General features: G+C 35.6%; 1 protein-coding gene across 3 annotated transcripts in view; it reads right to left on the bottom strand.

The window, feature by feature from the left end:
* Window positions 1-4,938: 4,938 nt before the first annotated feature.
* LOC127447006 (neuronal membrane glycoprotein M6-b-like) overlaps window positions 4,939-21,406 on the bottom strand; it is a 68,768-nt gene continuing 52,300 nt past the window's right edge. For 2 of the 3 annotated variants that reach the window (XM_051708443.1, XM_051708442.1), the window contains exon 7: window positions 4,939-10,905. In XM_051708443.1, the coding sequence (XP_051564403.1) occupies window positions 10,756-10,905 (150 nt within the window). In that variant the 3' untranslated portion in view covers window positions 4,939-10,755. Of the gene's footprint in view, window positions 10,906-13,576; window positions 19,569-21,406 lie in introns of those variants that run through there. The other variant, XM_051708444.1, reaches the window with a different exon arrangement.

Here is a 21,406-nt window from a genome sequence, read left to right on the forward strand (position 1 = left end):
ATTAACCCTATCATTTTAAAGAAAACTTTTCAGTTGTTTTTAATTATATAGATTATGATACATTCAGAGACTCTCAGCCTAAGAAACTGCTGAAAAAAAAAAAAAAAAAAAAACTGAGCCAAAAATTTAACATTTTTCTCATTTGACTATATATCTCTGGGTGTAAATAAGGTGGCTCTGAAATTATTTTGTTTCCAATCATGTCAACTTTATCTGAGAAAAAAGTTGTGTTGATACGACAAAGCAATCAAAAATTATAGCATTACAAAAATAATTTATCAATGTGTCCAAAAGCCTCTCCAAACAAATAAAACATAATAATTGTACATAAGAACTAATTACACATGCAAACACAACAATGACTAAAGGTTTGTATAGCATGCAGACATGATTTTAGTAATGAGATTTCACAGAATGAGTTTCATTCTGTGTCATTTGAGTCATCATTGAGTCTGTGTCATGTATTTGGCGCCATCTCCTGGTGGTCATATGTAACATTGTGCTTCATGTGGATTATCTAATGATCTATGCATCTGATTATCTTGTGTGGACTCGTTTGAAAGATAATCACCTCCTCTAAGTAGTGATATGTGATATTTTATGTTCTGTTTATTGTTCATGAAGTTATAAGCAAATACGCTGCATATAAGCAACACCAACATAATTGTCAAAGACATATACTTAGCTGTTACTCACTATATTTTTGTCTGTGAGTAAAACAAATAGGCTGGTTGTATTGTACTCTTTGAGAACTTTCCAACAACATATGACACATGGCTATTTGATCAGTTTGATGTTTTTACTGATTGCAATAATGTGTACAGTGCAAATTGTTTTTATATAAATGATCAAAATGGAACACTTCTGATTTGTCTGCAAATGTCAAAGCACTTGTTCAGTTTTGGTCATAATGTTTACATGCATTGGAAAGTAGAGCTTCTAAGCTTTCAAATGATACCTATTTTGTGTTGGTCAAGACTGTAATTATTAATATTTTTACCAATTTTTTTTTGGCAAAGTTACAGCTTGATTTAGAAATGACAGCCAATAAAGACAGAAATGCTTTTGATGTTTTTAAGATGTTCTGCCATCATCATCATCATCATCATCATCATCAGCCGTTACTGTACAGAAGGACACGCATGATGAGGAGGGATGGCAGGAGGAGAGGGGACAGAGAGAGAGAGAGGACGTGCAGGAGAGAGAGCTGGTTAGATCATCACACACAGTTACTTGATTTCAGCTGGAGTGATGAGACCCCAAAACACACTTGGTATTTAGATGACGACATTAAAGACAAACGGGATCCAAAACGTTTTGAGATTTGTCTACTTCAACCACATTCAGAGGTGGTCGAATGTGGGCAAAAACACATGTGACCACACTGGGCTCGTAGGGTAAATGCTCATCCATTCAAATGCACTAAAACAAGAGTTACAAATTGACCGTTACACGCTGCTATAAGAGAAAACAAACAATTCGATAGGGAAAAAAAAAAAAAAATCACTAGGTGAAATTTTTTCTTTAGGTGTCTTAGTGTTTTCCTACAATGGTGTTTTAGTGCCACATCAAAATAAAAAATACGATTTCGAGAATAAAGTCATAGTATTAAGAGAATAAAGTAAAAAATAAAGCGTTTTGAGGATAATCTCATAACATGAATAATCTTCATAAACTTTTATGAAAATAAATTCATAAAGTTTCAAGAATAAAGTCATAGTATAATGAGATTAAGTTTGTAATATTTTTATAACAATGTCAAAATTATTATAATTTATTTTTATGTGGCACTATAGCCGCCTTTTCACTGTCTCCGACATTCACATACGACTGTCGTATTTCTCTAGTTGCAGTCGTGTTGAATTGTCATTTTGTTCGCAATGGATTTAATACACTAGGAGAAGCTACCAAAGGTTTACCTCAGAATGACATTACTATGTGTGATTTTGTTGAGCAGATGAATTAATTAAATAAAATTCAGAATTAATATTCACTCAGTATTTATTATTCATAATATTATTTATCATTATTACTATTTTTATAGTTAATATTATGATAATTAACAGCAACAACAACTATAATTTAGCATATAGGAAGCAGAAATTAATAAATGTGAATTTAAATATATAGGTTTTGCGTGTGCTGAAATAAATTCCACGTTTACACATTTAATCACACATTTACTGTAATAAAAACTCTCCATTGGAAATGAAGGACTTGCAGTGAAAAGGCGGCTTATGTCCTACAAAAAAATTTTTTTCCTCCAAACTTTTTTTTCAGCATTTTCTTTTTTTCTGTGAAATTTTTTCTAACAAAAGTGTTAGAGAGTCTTCTGATACATGAAATCACACAATAAATGAATATACTTCATGTTTCATATGGCATTCATTATAAAGTTTGACAGCGGGAGTTATTTCTGATTGTTTGATGACTTTCACCATATTCTGTCACCTTGTCAGCATAATATTTCATCCTTACTGGTAGTGGCACCTAGTGGCTGAGGATGGTACAACATGCTAATTGTTAGCTAGCAAGGAAAAAAATGATCATGTATTGCATCTTAAGGAGAAAACAAAATAAAAGGACATAGGCTCAGGAAGGCACTAGGACACCTAAAAAAAGGTGACATTTTTTACCTTGCGGTTCAGGGCTTCCATATGTTTTAATATCATGCAGTAACACGCTGACTTAATGACTGATATATGTCATCACAAGGAATCTGATTCCCATAGCTAACCCAAACCCTATAGTTCAGTTAACACAACTAAAACGAGACTTTATTCAAACGTTGATTTTTTATGTTGTTCCAGGAAGCTCAATATGAGAAACAAGCAAAAAAGGAGAGAGAGAAAACAGAGGGTCATGTGACACCAAAATTGGGCTTGATTCAGTAAGTCTAAGCGGTCATTAAAAAAAAGCAACACCTTTTGTATTCACGGTCAAAATTGTCCAACCATTGAAAATGTATGGGAAAGATAAAAAAACAAAGCGATTTTTTTTATCTGTCAAATACAATCAATAAATCAGCCACAATGCAGAAAAAAACAGACAGAAATTACAGGGTGAGACTCTAAAACATCCTCAGTGCAAAACATACACACCCACTCACACACAAACACACACACACACACACACAAAAATGAACTGGTGAGACTACAACACACTCACAATGCAGAACACGTACGTGCGCGTGCGCGCACACACACACGCACACACACACACACACACACACACACACACACAGGGCATCAATAAGTGGAGCTCTACAGCCATCTTTTCTCTGATTCTTCTGTTTTATACTCTAATTTAATTTTAAGAATTTTGCAGTTCATTTCTGTTTGTTGATGTTCATTTTCTTGACATTATTATGCATTTACTTTGAGTTATTACATTTTTCTGTTTTAAATAAATTATTGGTAGAAAAATGCTTATTCTGTGTCTTCTCTTTGTAACACCATGGTCAGGTTTGATTGCAAGCATAATGACATAAACTGCAAAAACTGACACTTCAAATCTATTTAAAATGCTAAACTTTGACAAATAATACTTTGATAATGTTTAAATATATATCCAAATGCATATCTTGAAATAAAATATAAAATTAATTTACAACAAGTCATCAGACTACACATTAGGTGACTACAGACATATACTGGCTGTTACTGGCATGACGTGGTTTTCAAGTCATGTTATTTATATTTTGTTCACCAGATGGCAGAAATCTGCCTCCAATTTATGTCACATTCTCATATTTTCTTCATGTTTCAACTTATAGATGTGTAGGTTCTGAAATGTATTATTTATTTATTTTTAAATGTGCTTATTTGTATATGCAAATTAATAGTACAATTTAGAAATGTACATGTAAATAAGATCAAAATAGTATAAAATCCCAAAAGAAATGCATAATTGTATACCTCAGGGAAGAAATGGTAACATTATCATCATAAAAAAAAGGGTTACACATCTGACCCTTCTGGGCAAAAATGACCACGAATACCAAAGGGAGGTGCCAATTTCAATCCCATATGAAGGTTAACACACTGACAATTAAGCATGCCCCCCATTAACTTCACGCTGTATTGCGGGAAAAATTACATTATAATAATCTGCATACAGTACCACAAATACTACCATGCAAATTCTTAAAAACATCTGTTCTGTATTTGTTTGTTGTTGTGTTTCACTTGATGTGTGTGAATGAATTTTCAGAGCCCAAATAAAGAGGCGTCACAAGAGCAAAGCGCTCAAGATATTCTGCTGTCTGACACCAAAGACGTCAGGTCAGTTGTGTGTGGTAAATATACGTTTGTACTTGTTGAATAGGAAGTTGAGAAATAATTCTGTTTATTCTGTCTTTTACAAACCTTTTGTTCTGCAGCATCGGCGCGCTGTCACACAAAGAACCTGACGATGATTTCTGGTGAAACGCTTCCAAGACCAGCAACATCGCCGTGTTTACCGGTGTAGAGTTTTATGTTTGGTGCTAATTTCCTATTTGTTTATATTAATGTTCTGATTCAAACAAAAACCTGTGTGTATTTCTGTTTTTATTTAAAGGTTGACTTGAATACATTGCATATTTTATTACATGAATCCTAACCGTGACTGAATGTTTTAAGGATTGAATCACATCTCCGCTCTGATGAATATTTCTAATAAAGTTCCTACAATCATGAAAAACCTTGAAATAGCAGGACGTTTTTCAAATTGACTTCCAGGCATGGAAATTACATTTTACAAAGACATAGACATCAACTTTCCTAGTTATGCTCAATTTTCCATCAATGTTCTTTGTGAGCACAATCTCCATGCTTTTTCTTTAATACTTTTCCAGTAATCACGTACAACTAGAAAATTCTGGGAACTTCACTGGGAAAACAATAGTGCAATCTCAAAGATTTACAGATAAAAAAAGAGAAAAGTCTATCTAGAAAGTATTTTTGTATTTTATTTTATTTTTTTACAAAGAACTGAATACATGTACAGTGTAGCTGATCATAAAATTATTAGTTTTGAGCAGATAAAATAAATCTGATTCTACATCCACTTCGAGTGAATTCCAATGGTCGTCACTGGTGAATATTACCAGTTTTTAAAGCCTTGGGGAAAAACATGCAGTATTCATATGTAAATACATTTTGGTCTATTAATAAAAATAAAAATAAATAAAAATCATTATCTAATAAATGATTGAGGTTTATAAAAGAGAGTTATGAATTATAAAAAGGTTTGTGCAGAATATGCTCACTGTCAGACATCGGTTTTCATCTTGTAGGAAAAAAAAAAAGCTTTTTTTCTTTCTTTTTTTAACTTTTTTTATTCTTATAATAGTTTACGTAAAAATAAAGGGAATCCCCTAAAATGAATTAAAAATTACAGTATACTATTAGGTTACAAAAGTGGCATCATATATAATTCACATACAGTGCATTCAGAAAGTATTCAGAACCCTTTTTGTTATGCTGCAGCCTCATGATAAAATGCTTTAAATAATTATTTTCACATCAATCTACACTCCATTCCCCCTAAATGACAAAGCAAACACCAGATTTTTGATAACTTTGCAGATTTATTAAAAATAAAAATAAAAAATGAAATACCGTCAATGTGGTATTTCATTTTTTTTATTTTTAATACATTTGTTTTTTAATAAGTGTTCAGACCCTTTGCTATGACACTAGGTGCATCCCATTTCTCTGGATCATCTTTGAGATGTTTCTACACTTTGATTGAAGTCCACCTGTGGCAAATTCAACTGAATGGATATGATCTGAAAAGGCCTGTCTATATAAGGTCTCACAGCTGAAAATGCATATCAGAGCAAAACCCAAGCCATGAGGTCAAAAACTCAACAAAAAAAAAAACAAAAAAAAATTTAAAAAAAGAAACGTCCCTTTTTCAGGACACTGTAGATAATTTAAAGATAATTTTGTACAAATCCAAATAACTTTACAGATCTTTATAGTAAAGGGTTTAAACAATGTTTTCCATGCTTGTTCAATTAACCATAAATAATTAATGAACATGCACCTGTGGAACGGTCGTTAAGACACTAACAGCTTACAGACGGTAGGCAATTAATGTCACAGTTAAAACTTAGGACACTAAAGAGACCTTTCTACTGACTCTGAAAAACACCATAAGAAAGATGCCCATGGTTCCTGCTCATCTGCGTGAACGTGCCTTAGGCATGCTGCATGGAGGCATGAGGACTGCAGATGTGGCCAGGGCAATAAATTGCAATGTCTGTACTGTGAGACACCTAAGACAGCACTACAGGGAGACAGGAAGGACAGCTGATCGTCCTCGTAGTGGCAGACCACGTGTAACAACACCTGCACAGGATCGGTACATCTGAATATCACACCTGCGGGACAGGTACAGTATGGCAACAACAACTGCCCGAGTTACACCAGGAATGCACAATCCCTCCATCAGTGCTCAGACTGTCTGCAATAGGCTGAGAGAGGCTGGACTGAGGGTTTGTAGGCCTGTTGTAAGGCAGGTCCTTACCAGACATCACCGGCAACAATGTCGCCTATGGGCACAAACCCACCTTCACTGGACCAGACAGGACTGGCAAAAAGTGCTCTTCACTGACGAGTCGCGGTTTTGTCTCACCAGGGGTGATGGTCGGACTCGAGTTTATCGAAGGAATGAGCGTTACACCGAGGCCTGTACTCTGGAGTGGGATCGATTTGGAGGTGGAGGGTCCGTCGTGGTCTGGGGCGATGTGTCACAGCATCATCGGACTGAGCTTGTTGTCACTGCAGGCAATCTCAACGCTGTGCATTACAGGGAAGACATCCTCCCTCATGTGATACCCTTCCTGCATGTGCATCCTGACATGACCCTCCAGCATGACAATGCCACCAACCATACTCCTTGTTCTGTGCATGATTTCCTGCAAGACAGGATGTCAGTGTTCTGCCATGGCCAGTGAAGACCCCGGATATAAATCCCATTGAGCACATCTGGGACCTGTTGGATTGGAGGGTGAGGGCTAGGGCCATTCCCCCCAGAAATGTCCAGGAACTTGCAAGTGCCTTGGTGAAAGAGTGGGGTAACATCTCACAGCAAGAACTGGCAAATCTGGTGCAGTCCATGAGGAGGAGATGCACTGCAGTACTTAATGCAGCTGGTGGCCACACCAGATACTGACCGTTACTTTTGATTTTGACCTCCCCTTTGTTCAGGGACACATTATTCCATTTCTGCTAGTCACATGTCTGTGAAACTTGTTCAGTTTATGTCTTAGTTGTTGAATCTTTTTATGTTCATACAAATATTTACACATTAAGTTTGCTGAAAATAAAAGCACTTGAAAGTGTGAGGACGTTTCTTTTTTTGCTGAGTTGCTGCAGAGCTCAGAGAGAGGATTGTGTCGAGGCACATATCTGGGGAAGGCTACAAAAATATTTCGGCTTCCCAAGAGCACAGTGGCCTCTATAATTCTTAAATGGAGGAAGGTTGGAACAACCAGGACTCTTCCTAGAGCTGGCCGCCCGGCCAAACTGAGCAATCGGGGGAGAAGGGTCTTGGTAAGAGAAGTGACCAAGAACCCGATGGTCACTCTGATTGAGCTCCAGAGATCATGTGTGGAGATGGGAGAAACTTGCAGAAGGACAACCATCTCTGCAACACTCCACCGATCTGGGCTTTATGGCAGAGTGGCCAGACGGAAGTCTCTCCTCAGTGCAAGAAAGCAAAAAAGCACCTAAAGGACTCTCAGAATGTAAGAAACAAGATTCTCTGGTCTGATAAAACAAAGATTGAACTGTTTGGTCTCAATTCCAAGCACCATGTCTGGAGGAAACCAGGCATCGCTCATCACTTGTGCAATACCATCCCAACAGTGAAGCATGGTGGTGGCAGCATCATGCTGTGGGGGAGTTTTTCAGCGGCAGGGACTGGGGGACTGGTCAGGGTTGAAGGAAAGCTGAACATAGCAAAATACAGAGATATCCTTAATGAACACCTGGTCTAGAGCGCTCAGGACCTCAGACTGGGCTGAAGGTTCACCTTACAACAGGACAATGACCCTAAACACACAGCCAAGACAACACAAGAGCGGCTTAGGGACAACTCTGTGAATGTCCTTGAGTGGCCCAGCCAGAGCTCCGGACTGAACCCAATCGAACATCTCTGGAGAGACCTGAAAATGGCTGTCCACTGACAGTCCCCATCCAACCTGACAGAGCTTGAGAGGATCTGCAGAGAAGAATGGCAGAAAATCCCCAAATCCAGGAGTGCAAAGCTTGTCCCATCGTTCTCAAAATAGACTTGAGGCTGTAATCGCTGCCAAAGGTGCTTCAACTAAATACTGAGTTAAGGGTCTTAATGCTTATGTCAATGTGATATTTCAGTTGTTTTTTGTTTGTTTTTTATACATTTGCAGAGTTATCAAAAAATCTGGTTTCTTCTTTGTCATTATGGGGTATGGAGTGTAGATTGATTTGAAAAAATAATAATTTAAAGCATTTTAGCATAAAGCTGCAACAAAACAAAATGTGAAAGAAATTAAGGGGTCTGAATACTTTCTGAATGCACTGTATGTTAATACATAGCAATGAACACAAAACTCGAACTAAACAAATTCTAATAAAAATATAAAACACTAACCACACATTATATATAAAAGCCAGGCAAATGATGCCTACAATATTGGTCAGTACAAATGATCACAGCTGTATTACCACAGATATATCCTTCATTAAAAGTGGTCAAACATTATAATAATGTCTTCAACCTATTATGAAACAGGACGGCAATTTTTGTCAGTATTTACAATTGCACATTTTGATGTTTGTTGTGATACATCGCCAAAACAAACATACAAAAAACACATTTAGTTCCACTTTGCATTCACATTGGTGCAATTTATACCTGCTGGGAAAGAAGAATAATACAAAGAAAAACAAAAAGATGACAAAAGAGGCGAGATGAGCCTCTACAGTACACTTTACACTTTACTCTAGAGTTTGTTACAAGTAAAATTATCAATGGAAATCAAATTGTGCTTCTGCATAGTGTCAAACTCCTCTTCTGAGAAGGAAACTTGTTTAAGATATTTGAGATATAATTTTGCATTGTGACATTTCAAGACAATGAAGATAAGGCAGAGTTTGGAATAGCATACTATCGTACAACTTTTACTATTCGTGCCGTTTAAAGATATGGCAGAAATCGAGAATGGTTATTACTAGTATGCAATGCCAAAACTCAGCCAATGTCTGAGAGCAGTAGTCACTCTTTTCTAATTTAATACAAAACATTTTCACTACATATATCAACATAACATTTGAGTGAAAATTGTCATTTAACAGAAATACTATTTCTTAGTGTTTGGACCTACAAATAGTCCCAAATCTGAAATATTTCTTAATTTTATAGCACTTTAAGTTTTTCAGAATCTTTTTTCAGGTTTAAATGAAGGGGGAAAATGATTTTTGGAGCCACTGTAAATAATACTAGTTATGGGCTATATGAAAACACATAGTGGTAAATGAGAGGTATAGGGTAAAAACCATGTGCCTACCGAAGGTCATTTTAGGTCACTGCATAGAAACATTTGCATGCTTTTCAACAATAGAAACCAGCTGTACAGTCTAATCAAATTCATGTCATACAATATTCACATTATAATAACTGCAGAATAATCTGTGATTATATTTCTTGAAATAGTATGACAAAAAATTAAGCTAAATATTTCCAAATTTAAGAGGATGCAAAAATAGTGGACTTTGTTTATAGCCATCACTTGCACTCAAGCCAACATGAAATAAAAAATAAATAAAAATATTTTCCATCTTTTAAGGCAAATCACATCATGGTATGAAGAGAATCCGATTTGCTTTTTTTTTTTTTTTTTATTGTCATTTGAGGGCAGTTTCTTTAATGAACGCTCTTAATTTTTCACAGCATTGTTTCTTCAGTATTTTCTTTTTTTTAGTAAACAAAATATCTAAACATCCTTAAAACAAGATACATTTACTTGAGAAGCAAAACTGTGCAAGACGTAGTACATCTAGAAAAAGATCTTGAATCAAAAGCGATTCAGAAGTGGGGTTTTTATTATCATAATTTTTTTTTTTTTTTTTAGCAAAAATCTCAATTAATTTTGTAACATTTAAGCTTAAAACAAGAAATACATTATTTGCCAATTTGGTAAAATACCAAATAAACCCTCAGAGACCCAAGCATAGAGACTGATCGTATTTTGTTTATTTTCCTCCTTGATCGTGTTTTAAAGAAGCCACCGATTATAAAATTTTCGATTTTTAGGCATATTTTGTTTCGGGGGAGAATTTTGCGTGACCTTAGCAAACTGTGACATTCAATTTGCAGTTTTTTTCCCACTAAAACTGTTGTTGTGATACAATTCAGAACGACAGCTCTGAATTTTTTATTTAAAAAAAAAAGGTACTATTTAATTGATGTAAACAAACGTTGCAATTCTTCTACGCTGGGTCTCAGAGGGTTAAAGATGTTTAGATATTTATTACCTGAAGACACAAAAATACTGATCACAAAACTATTTATTTTGAATAGTGCAACGTTTCACACTTTTACGGGCGACAAAAGGACAAAGAAAATGTATATAAAACGTAAAGAACATAGAATACAAACAAAGTCCCCACAAATTGCATGTTAGTTGACAAAGAAAGCAGTAGATGCATTAGTGTGTTAGAGCTGGTTAGTGTGTGTCGTTGTGTCCCTGGTTTGACCTCTTGACCCCCGTGAGGGACATTCTTACGAGTATGAATTGAGGCATTCTTTGGAGTGTGACTGGATGTCCTGCAGTTCTCGCTCTTCCTTCATTTTAATGTCCTGGTAGGCGTGCAGGTGACTGGCGTCCTTCAGATACGCCCAGTTTGCCGAGAGGATCATGAGGTAATGGATCTGGAAGAGAGAGGTCGAGGAGGAGGGCCAGTGAGCATGTTAATGACGCAAAGCCACACGCTAAACTAATATGTGAAGGTGTCGGGTGAATTCAGCCAATAAACATTCGACTCGGAGGCAAAAAGTTGGCGAATTTATAGTGACCCCAGAAAGTATTTGGACGCTTAAGTCACACTTAAAAATGTCTGAATGTCAATGTTTGTTTTTCTCAGAACCAACATGTTTGCTCAATAATTTTTAATCAACTGGAGATTTTTAGTGGATGTATGAAGTCAGTTCAGCTCAAGTTGTCCTAACTAGCAATGGGTAAAAAAATAGTTTTTCCGAATAACCGCAATCTTGATTTGAACGATTTTGATAACAATTCTTAAAATCACAAGATTGATCTTTTACTCAATGAAAGGGGTGTTCATGATGTCAATCTCGCTAACAGGCCAAAAGGAAAAGAGAGTAAACCGAGAAACTACACAAATAACATCAATCTTGAAGATCATCGTTTCGGTATCTGAGCAAACGCGGATATGTGCCTAAATGGTTATTTACACCATGATAAATATATGATATATTAAGTGAAAGTGCCTGTCTTGTGAGGTATTAATGTAAACACAGTCAGTTATGTGTAAAGTGAACGCAAACACATAAGTGACCTTGGGTTTTAGAAAGGCGCTATATAAATAAAACGTATTATTATTAAACTGCAGGACAAGAAAGCGGATTTGTATCAAAATAGCAGACTTGAATGTAAATGCACCTTTCACTGTCTAGTATGTTGTTAATATTAATCAAACAACAATACAAACGGAATGTTTGAAAGTCTACTAATAAATGAAATCCCACAATGAAATGCTTATACCTCAGGTTACATATATTTCATATGGCATTTGTTGTCGTGTTTTTTATTTATTTATTTATTTATTTTTTAAACACATTTTTGAAAAGAAAAAAAATGCAGAGAATTGAGAGAATTTTTTTAGATAAAAATTATACTGAAAAATGTATTTTTCACCGGAAGAAAAAATAATTTTTGACCGGAAGGGTTAGATAAGTAACCCCCCTTTTTTGATGATGATAATGATACCATTTCTTCTTCCCTGAAGTAAGAACAATAAAATTATGCATTTCTTTTGGGATTTTATAATATTTTTATCTTATTTACATGTAAATTTCTAAATTGTACATTATGTCATTATGTTTGCAATCAGACCTGACCATGGTGTTACAAAGAGAAGACACAGAATAAACATTTTTCTACCAATAATTTATTTCAAACATAAAATTGTATAACTCAAAGTAAATGCATAATAATGTCAAGAAAATGAACATCAAGAAAGAGAAATGAACTGAAAATTCAGAAAATTCAATTAGAGTATAAAACAGGAGAATCAGAGTGATCATTTTTCAATTTAAAACGTTCTATAGTAAAAATGTATTTTGCAAATGTGTGTGTGTTCTGCATTGTGAGTGTGTTATCATATCATCCCTTCATTTCTGAGTGTGTGTGTTTAGCATTGTGACTTATTTATAGTTTTTTTGACAAATGTAAAAAAAAAAAAAAAAGCTCTGTTATAGTCTCACCAGTTCGTTTTTGTGTGTGTAAGTGTGTTTGTGTGTGAGTGGGTGTTTGTTTGGGTGAGGATGTTTTAGAGTCTCACCCTGTAATTTCTGTCTGTTTTTATTTTTGCATTGTGGCTGATTTATTGATTGTATTTGACAGATAAAAAAAAAAAATTGCTCTGTTTTTTGGTTTTTCCCATTAATTTTCAATGGTTGGTCAGTTTTGACCGTGAATACCAAAGTTTTTTTTTTTGTTGTTTGTTTGTTTTTTTTACTACCACAGACTTATCGAATCAAGTCCAATTTTTTTTTTTTTTTTATGTTCAGATGGCAAATGGTGGAAAAGTCACCAAGTCTTTGAAACCATTTTTATTAAATGAGAAATTTATTTCCGTCAAAAATAACCAAATACCATAGCATAAAAATATTTTTTTGCAGAGCATGTGTATTGCTTCTATTATTTTGTATTTTGTTGTCAAAATTAGTTTTGTGAATTGTCAAATTAAGCAAAATGGACATTTTAACTGAAATATACCCAAATGAATTGGAATCTAATGAAGTCGCATAGAAATCTGAATCGAATCAAGAGCTTATTAATCAAATCAGGAAATCTGAATCAATACCCAGCCCTCGTCCTAACAGAGTAACCACAAGTGTAGTTGATCACATTATCTGTAAACATGAACAATTAAATACTTTACTCAATAGATTCAATACTCAATATTTAATACAATGATATTCAGACATTTTTAAGTGTTTCTGAAGTCTCTAAATACCTTTTGCCGCCACTGTATTTGAATTCACCCTATATGTACAAGAAAGTTAGACACAAACATTTTGCAACAAGAGACTACACCTACCGTATCTATTAATAAACACAGTACACATACTTCAATACACAAACTAATTCATATTATTAGAATTGAGGAATGGGATGTATTAGAGTGTTGGGGTGTGAGCAAACAGAAGGATGTGAATTTAATGCAAAGCGGTGAAAAGCAAGCTTGAAATGAAGGTTAGTAATGAAAACGCACAGCACAACACAAACTGTATTTAGAAATAAAAAATGATCTTTTCAACCCTGGTGAGGTCCTCAAAATAAAGACTATTAAGGATATTTTGTACACAAAAAGAACGTTTATTTTTCTTATAGAAAGTAAAAACCTACAGTCATCAAAATCTTGGAAAATAAAATTAAAACTAAGCAAAAATGAAGCATGTGATCTGTGTTAATTCAAAACTGTTTGAAGTATTTTTAGAGGTAATATCAAAATAACTAAAAGAGAAGGAATTGTGAACCGGCAATACAATGCAAAAAAAATTCTGTATTTTTGTCCTACTTTACAGTAAAAATATGAAAACATCCTTAAAACAAGAAAAAAATGTTTAAAAAGCAGAATGGCATGAAATATTAAGTCTTGTTCTTATGCTTATAACTAGAAAAAAAAATATATATATATATATTTTTTTTTTTTGCAACATTGCAACTTAATACCAAACAGTTACGTGCATTCAATAAAAACTTGTCAACTCAGAACTTATCGTTAAAACGTTTTTTCTGGTAACACTTTCTATGAAGCCCATTTTATAATGCATTGATAATGTCTCATAATACGTCTTATAATATGTTATAACTTCACAAATAATTGCAACTACAGTTATAATACATTATAATATTTAGCTTATTCATAGTTATACCTAAGAGTATAATGCATTATAACACAATAAACATCCAATTTTATCCTCAAAAGTAGTAGTGTAATATACAGTATAAATTAGGTATTGTCATAAAGTTGTAATATACAAAATATTACAAGTCAAGCTTATATAATGGAATTTATAGTAAAATGCACAGAATACAAAGGAACACACACATTCACAATGTAAATTTTGAGACATTAAGAAAAACTTGCAAAGCAAGGTTAAAACATATGTAATGTCTTGTAATATCTTATAACTATGTAAAAATATTTAATGGATGTTAATAAGACATTACTTTTGTCACTTAAAGCATACCTAACTAGGGCCCAAGCACTGAAAGTGCAAAGGGGGGGCTCTGTAGCGCCACCTAGAATATGGGCATGTTCATGGGGGCTCTGTAGAACATCCCTTTTGAGCTGCAGTCACCAAACTTTGTACACATATAGATCTCATCAAGCCGGACAACTTTCGCTTTGACAGTCATAAGCTCCGCCCAAGAGGAAGTCGGCCATTTTGGATTGTTTGAAAAATGCATGCTCAGGAATTTTAAATACTCCTAGGGATTTCATGTTACAGATACCAAATGTGGGCAACATCATGCCAAGACATTGACGATGCTAAATTGCAAACGAATTTTTGATATATCGAATGGTGTTACCATGGTGATACGATAAAGCAATGTCAAAAAATGGGAAACAGGAAGTGTCTCATATCTTCTGCGTGCATCGTGTGATTTACATCCAAATTAAGCATATGTTTGGCATTGCGGGCTGATCACACTGATGTGGCTATTGTGGGTCACGGTTGTAGCGCCACAAACTGGCGGAAGGAAGTGTGGCACTTTGAATAGACTTTGAAATTCTAATGGGATTCTTGATATCTTAAATAGTGTTGCCATGGCAACGCATTAAATGTCATTATTCCTTTTAATGTATATTCACATGTTTTTGAGGTACTTGGCATGCTTGAATATTCATGATATTTTGCACACACATCAGAGTTGTCGGCCATTAGGCCTGGGCAAAAGTTAAAACATGGGCATGGCCGGAGAGCTCTCTAGCACCACCTTTTGACAAAAGTGGTAGGGTTAGTTTCTTCTACGGTCACCAAACTTGTTACATATATTGTTCTCATCAAGCCAGACAACTTTCAAAATTACAGTCATTAGCTCCACCCATCAGGAAGATTGCAGGCTCTGAACTTTTGAATACTCCTCCTAGGAGATTCATGTGACTGTCACCAAATTTAGGCAACCTTATGCAAGACATTGATTATGCTAAACTGCAAACAGAGTTTTGATATATTGAATGGTGTTGCCATGGTGAGGCAATAAATTAATGGAAAAAGTGGGAAACAGGAAGTGTTCCATATTTCTTCGTGTATTGTGTGATTTAAATCATATTGGTGCTGTTTGTTCATGGGGGCTGATCGCATGGATGTGGCTTGTGGATGTGGATTGTGGGTCACGGTCTTAGCGCCACCAACTGGCAAAATGAAGTGTGACACTTTGTGACTTTGAAATATACCTCTTATATTTACCCTCTCAAATGCATGCGCCCACCATGCTTAGTTTTCCTAGTGCCACCAGGTGGCGAAGGCGCTGTAATGCTTGGGCCCGTCATCACTGCTTGCAGCTATATTATTCATAATAAAAATAGATAAAATAAATGATAACTCTTATGATTATGCATTGTATTCTAAGGTATTACTATGAATAGGTATGTATTATAATGTATTATAATTGTGGTTACAATTATTTATGAGAAGTCACAACATATTATATGAGACTTTTCGCATGCATTATAATGCATTTATAATGTCCTTACAGTGCATTATGAATATGGGCTTCACAGGAAGTAGAGGTAGACCAATATATCGGTTTTACTGATTAATCAGTGCCGATAGTTGCATTTTTATTTTTTAAAATAAAGTCCCTGATGTATTTCAGGCTTGTTTATAGTTAAAAGTCCTACTTTATGCACCAAATCTTAATGTTTCTGGTTATTATTGGAATTTTAGTTGCACAATAATCTGCTCTGGGGATTGTATTCATTTTGGACTCTTGTAGCCTCAATGTATGAGCCCTTCATAGTAAGGAAAGATTAAGAAGTCTTTGATCATTCTATAAATTGATTATATAAAAAAAAACAATCTGCAGATTAATCAGTTATCGACTTTTTCCACCACCTTAGTTATCGTATCGGCAAAATCCACTATCGGTCGACCTCTAATAGAAAGTGTTACCTTTTTTCATACCCCAACTATATATTTCTTTATTTCATAGCTTGAATTATTAACACCAACTGAAAACAAATTATGTGAATAACCTTCAGAGAGAAAAGTCTAAAACCTATCGGCATTCTCAGGCGCGTGGCACAAACCCATGTGCGATCACTAGCTAAGATTTTGTTTGTTTTTATCTTCATTTCTCCAGGTATGTTAAAATATGCAGTCATTAGGATAGTGAATAACAATTATGAGCAAGTCATGACATACCTTATTGTGTTCTGATTATATAGATTTAGTTTTGAATTTAATCTGGTTTTGTCAATGTGCTTTTTTTTGACTACATGACTAAATAGTTGTGTATCATTAAACGAATATTCCGGGTTCAATACAAGTTAAGCTAAATCAACAGTATATGTGGCATAATGTTGATTACCACAAAAAATTATTTCAACTTGTCCCACTTTTTCTTTAAAAAAAGCAGATATTGGGGTTACAATGAGGCACTTACAATGGAAGTCAATGGGGGCAATTTTTGGAGCGTTTAAAAGGCAGAAATGTGACGCTTATAATTTTATAAAAACACTTACATGAATTCTTCTGTTAAAACCTGTGTATTATTTGAGCTGTAAAGTTGTTTAAATCATCATTTTTACAGTCATTTTAGGGTTTACCGTGTTACGCAAGTTACACAGAAAAGGTTAGTAAGTGATTTTATCACTAAAATCATGTTAACACACATTGTTTATGTCTTGTGGTTATACTTTTGAAATAGCGAGTATTTTAACATTTACAGATTGACCCCATTGACTTCCATTGTAAGTGCCTCACTGTAACACAGATTTTTGCTTTTTTAAAAGAAAAGGAGTGATGAGTCCAACTAATTTTTTTTGTGGTAAACAACATTATGCCACAAATGCTGTCGATTGAACTTAACTTGTTTAATTCTATACACTGATGAGCCAAAACATTATAACCACTCACAAGTGACCGAATAATGTTGATCATCTCCTAACAAGGCCACATGTCAAGGTCTGGGTAGATTAGATGGTAAGCGAACAATCAGTTCTCGTAGTCAACGTGTTGAGAAATGGGCAGGAGTGAAGACCTGAGCGACTTTAACAAGGGCCAAACTGTTATGGCCAGACGACTGGGTCAGAGCATCTCTGAAATGGCAAGACTTGTGGGATGCTCCCGGTCAGCAGTGGTGAGTACCTACCGACAATAGTCAGAGGAGGGACAAACCACAAACTGGTGACAGGGTGTTGGGCGCCCAAGGCTCATCGATGTGCGAGGGCAACGAAGGCTATCCCATCTGGTTCAAACCGACAGAAGGTCTACTGTGGCACAAGTCAAAGAAAATTTTAATGAAAGTTATGGAAGGAATGTGTCACAACACACAGTGCATCGCACCCTGCTGCGTATGGGGCTGCGTAGCCGCAGACCGGTCAGAGTGCCCATGATGATCCTTGTCCACCATCGAAAGCACCAACAATGGGCACACGAGCATCGGAAATGGACCTTGGAGCAGTGAAAGAAGGTCCCCTGCTCCCATGAGTCTCGTTTTCTTTTACATCACGTGGACGGCCGTATATGCGTGCGCCGTTTATCTGGGGAAGTGATGGCACCAGGATGCACTGTGGGAAGATGACAAGCCGGTGGAGGAAGTGTTCTGCTGGGAAACACTGGGTCCGGCCATTCATGTGGACGTCAATTTGACACGTGCCACCTACCTAAACATCGTTGCAGACCAGGTACACTTCATGGCAATAGTATTCCCTGATGACAGTGGCCTCTTTCAGCAGGATAATGCGCCCTGTCACACTGCATACATTGTTCGGGAATGGTTTCAGGAACATGATGAAGAGTTCAGGGTGTTGCCCTAGCCTCCAAATTCCCCAGATCTCAATCCGATTGAACATCTGTGGGATGTGCTGGACCAACAAGTCCGATCCACGGCAGCTCCACCTCGCAACTTACAGGACAACTTAAGGATCTGCTGCTAATGTCTTGGTGCCAGATACCACAGGACACCTTCAGGGGTCCTGTAGAGTCCATGCCTCAGCGGGTCAACGCTGTTTTGGTGGCACATGGAGGACCAACAGCATATTAGAAATGTGGTCATTATGTTTTGGCTCATCAGTATAGTGACAGCAATTAACACATTATTAATCACTTTTCACTTATATTTAAAAATTATATTTGATAGAAAAAGGCCACACTTCTATACATATTACTTTAATTACATTTATGCCAACAACCGCACCTTTTTAACTAACCATCAGGTAAAAGAACAACTAAAGTTAGTTTTGAAGCATCTGTATAGTGTCTTCGTGTCACTTAATTAAGATTAAAAATACCAACAACCTTCATAATACTGCTCGCAAACAAATGCATGGAAATTATAAAAAGCACAACAATGAAAACTGTAAACAAGTATGAAAGAAAAATACTATAAAAACACTGGAGGGCTTCAATGGCACGTGTAGAATTGGCACATTTCTAAAAAAAATAAAAAAAATTATTTCTTCCAGTCGGGTTCCGTAAGAAAAATAAAATCATTCATTTTCTCCATAGCAAACATTATTTTAAGTAATAACATAAAAACCTTTCAGAACAGACCTACTGTGTTTTACACTTACAATCAATAGGTTTTATTGTACCACTGGGATAAGTAGTTCCCTCATAAATGTAGTACACTGTTATGTTCTTTTATCTTTATCTGATTTTTAAATACTTGAAATTACTGTGGAGAAAATGAAAGGGAAAATACTTCCGGAGCCAAGACGAATCACTACTGTGCTTTATACCAACACTAACTGATAATAATCCTGTAGCCCAACAAGATTCAGAGAGCAATTTAAAGGGGCTTTGCGCTATCCTCAAAATTAAGCAAAATTAGTGGTTAAGCAAAAAAAAAGTCTTGCCCCTGATAAACATGTTTACAGACAAGCGCAGCACCTGCATCAAAAACACTACATCTGTATACAATCCTATATTTACACATTATATGTCAAAAGTAATGTTGTTTGCTTTTGTTTCTATGCTTTTAGTCCATATTGTCAGTGGCTGCTCATTCTAGGCGACTTCATGCAAAAATGTTAAAATTTAGTGCAGCAGTCCTCCCGACTCTTAAACTTCAAAACAGCAAAGTTATATGTGGTAGCCATCATGTAGATGAGCTGGTGGAAGAGAAAACAAGGAATGAGACATCATGGTGGACTGATAAACTTGTAGTGTTATAGTGACAGTTAACTCTATATGAAGTCTTTTGTTCAATCACATTCAGATGGCTTTATTATTATTATTTTTAAGATAAATTACTTTCCCTTCATGGATCAGTGAAGTATATTAATCTGTCTATATTGAGTCCTGTAATTTGTTTTAATCAAACCCCCAAAAATGAAGAAAAATATCTAATGATTTCAATGCAAACAGTCAGCGAGATATAGGAAAAACAAGCAAGTTTCCACACTGCTAATGCAGCCTCTATGGAGCTAAATTTGTGCCAAAACTAAACAAACTAAAATAACGTGCAAACAAACACATTCTGCTTCGCAAAGAAAACCTTGACTTTCAAACAAACACAAAGTGATATGCAAATACAAAGGGTCTTTTGAGAGAAACTCAAGGGCAATTGTCGTGTACCACTGGCTTAAAGAAATGCACTGTGTTTTACAACAAATAAAAAATTAAGGCTGTCAATTGATTAACATTTCTAATTGAATTAATTACATGGTATGCTGATTAATCGCAATTAATTGCATACAAAATTATTTGCTTAGAAAGCCCCTAAAATAACAATAAATCAATATATAATAATTAAATAATTATAAATATTTATATTTAAATTATAAATATATATATATATATATATATATATATATATATATATATATATATATATATTAAAAATAATAATAATACAGATAATTAAAATGCATTACATTATTTTGGCACACAAGTAAAGCATTAATATATTGTTTATTTACATATTACTGAACATAAGACTCATTAGCCGCTTTTCCATTATTCCGAGCCAGGGCTATCAACTGGCCAGCCGGAGTCAATAGCCTCGGACCTTGGACCTGCGGTGCCAACGTCACATACCCTGCCCATTTCACAAGCGAAAGGGAAGTTCAAGCTGAGGTGTCATGTTATCTAGTTATCTAGAATATCGAGTTTATATCGTTTGTAAACATTAGCTAACTAGCTAGATAAGTTAGCGTTCACAACACACTGAGTGTAACTGCGATGGTGTCCCGAGTGGTCTCTCCACTAACAGTGGGACGATGTCCGAGCACACAGTCTATGAAAGTTCACCAAACCATGGAAAGTAATTTCTTTGGGCACCTCTTTGTCCATTGGGCATTTTAACGAATTTGTATTGTGCCCATATTTTATATTTTTTATTTTTCCCAAACCTGTACCATTGTGCACTGGATACACAATCTGGGAAGTTCGGCGAAACTCCGCCTTTGACATTAAACCCAAATTAATCCCCGGCTGGCCTTGTTTGGCCAAAGGGTAATCGGCGGGCCATTGGCCGTTGGCCCTGAGAAGGCACGATGAAGCCCCTGAAGTGACAGTGGGAACGCAACTACCCCGACATGCACTAGCAGGCCTCATCTGGCCCGAGAGTGAAAACGCAATCCATTTTGCAACTGAATTCGTCAATCAGTCCGAGATTTATCATAAGGGCTTTTCTAAGGATGCGTTAATGTACACCTGCATCAGTCGGACGCTTTTGGATCGTCTCAGTTACACGTAACGTACTGTTTTTAGGTTGCTGTGTCAAGTTAAATGAAGTTTGAAACGTAGAAAAACACATCTTGAGATCCCTGCATTCGGATTTGCGCTCCATCAAGCCATGTTTATATGCAAGAGTGTGTTCTCATCTTGTGCTGTCTGCTGTTGGTGAGTGTGGTTTGTTCTCTGTATAAGCTGTGCATTGCCTATACAGTGAGTTTCACTTACTGCCCCCTGGTGAAAACAGGTGGTACTTCAAGCTGAAATTTCT

The sequence above is a fragment of the Myxocyprinus asiaticus genome, chromosome 10 (assembly GCF_019703515.2).
Source record: "Myxocyprinus asiaticus isolate MX2 ecotype Aquarium Trade chromosome 10, UBuf_Myxa_2, whole genome shotgun sequence".
NCBI classification, from domain to species: domain Eukaryota; kingdom Metazoa; phylum Chordata; class Actinopteri; order Cypriniformes; family Catostomidae; genus Myxocyprinus; species Myxocyprinus asiaticus.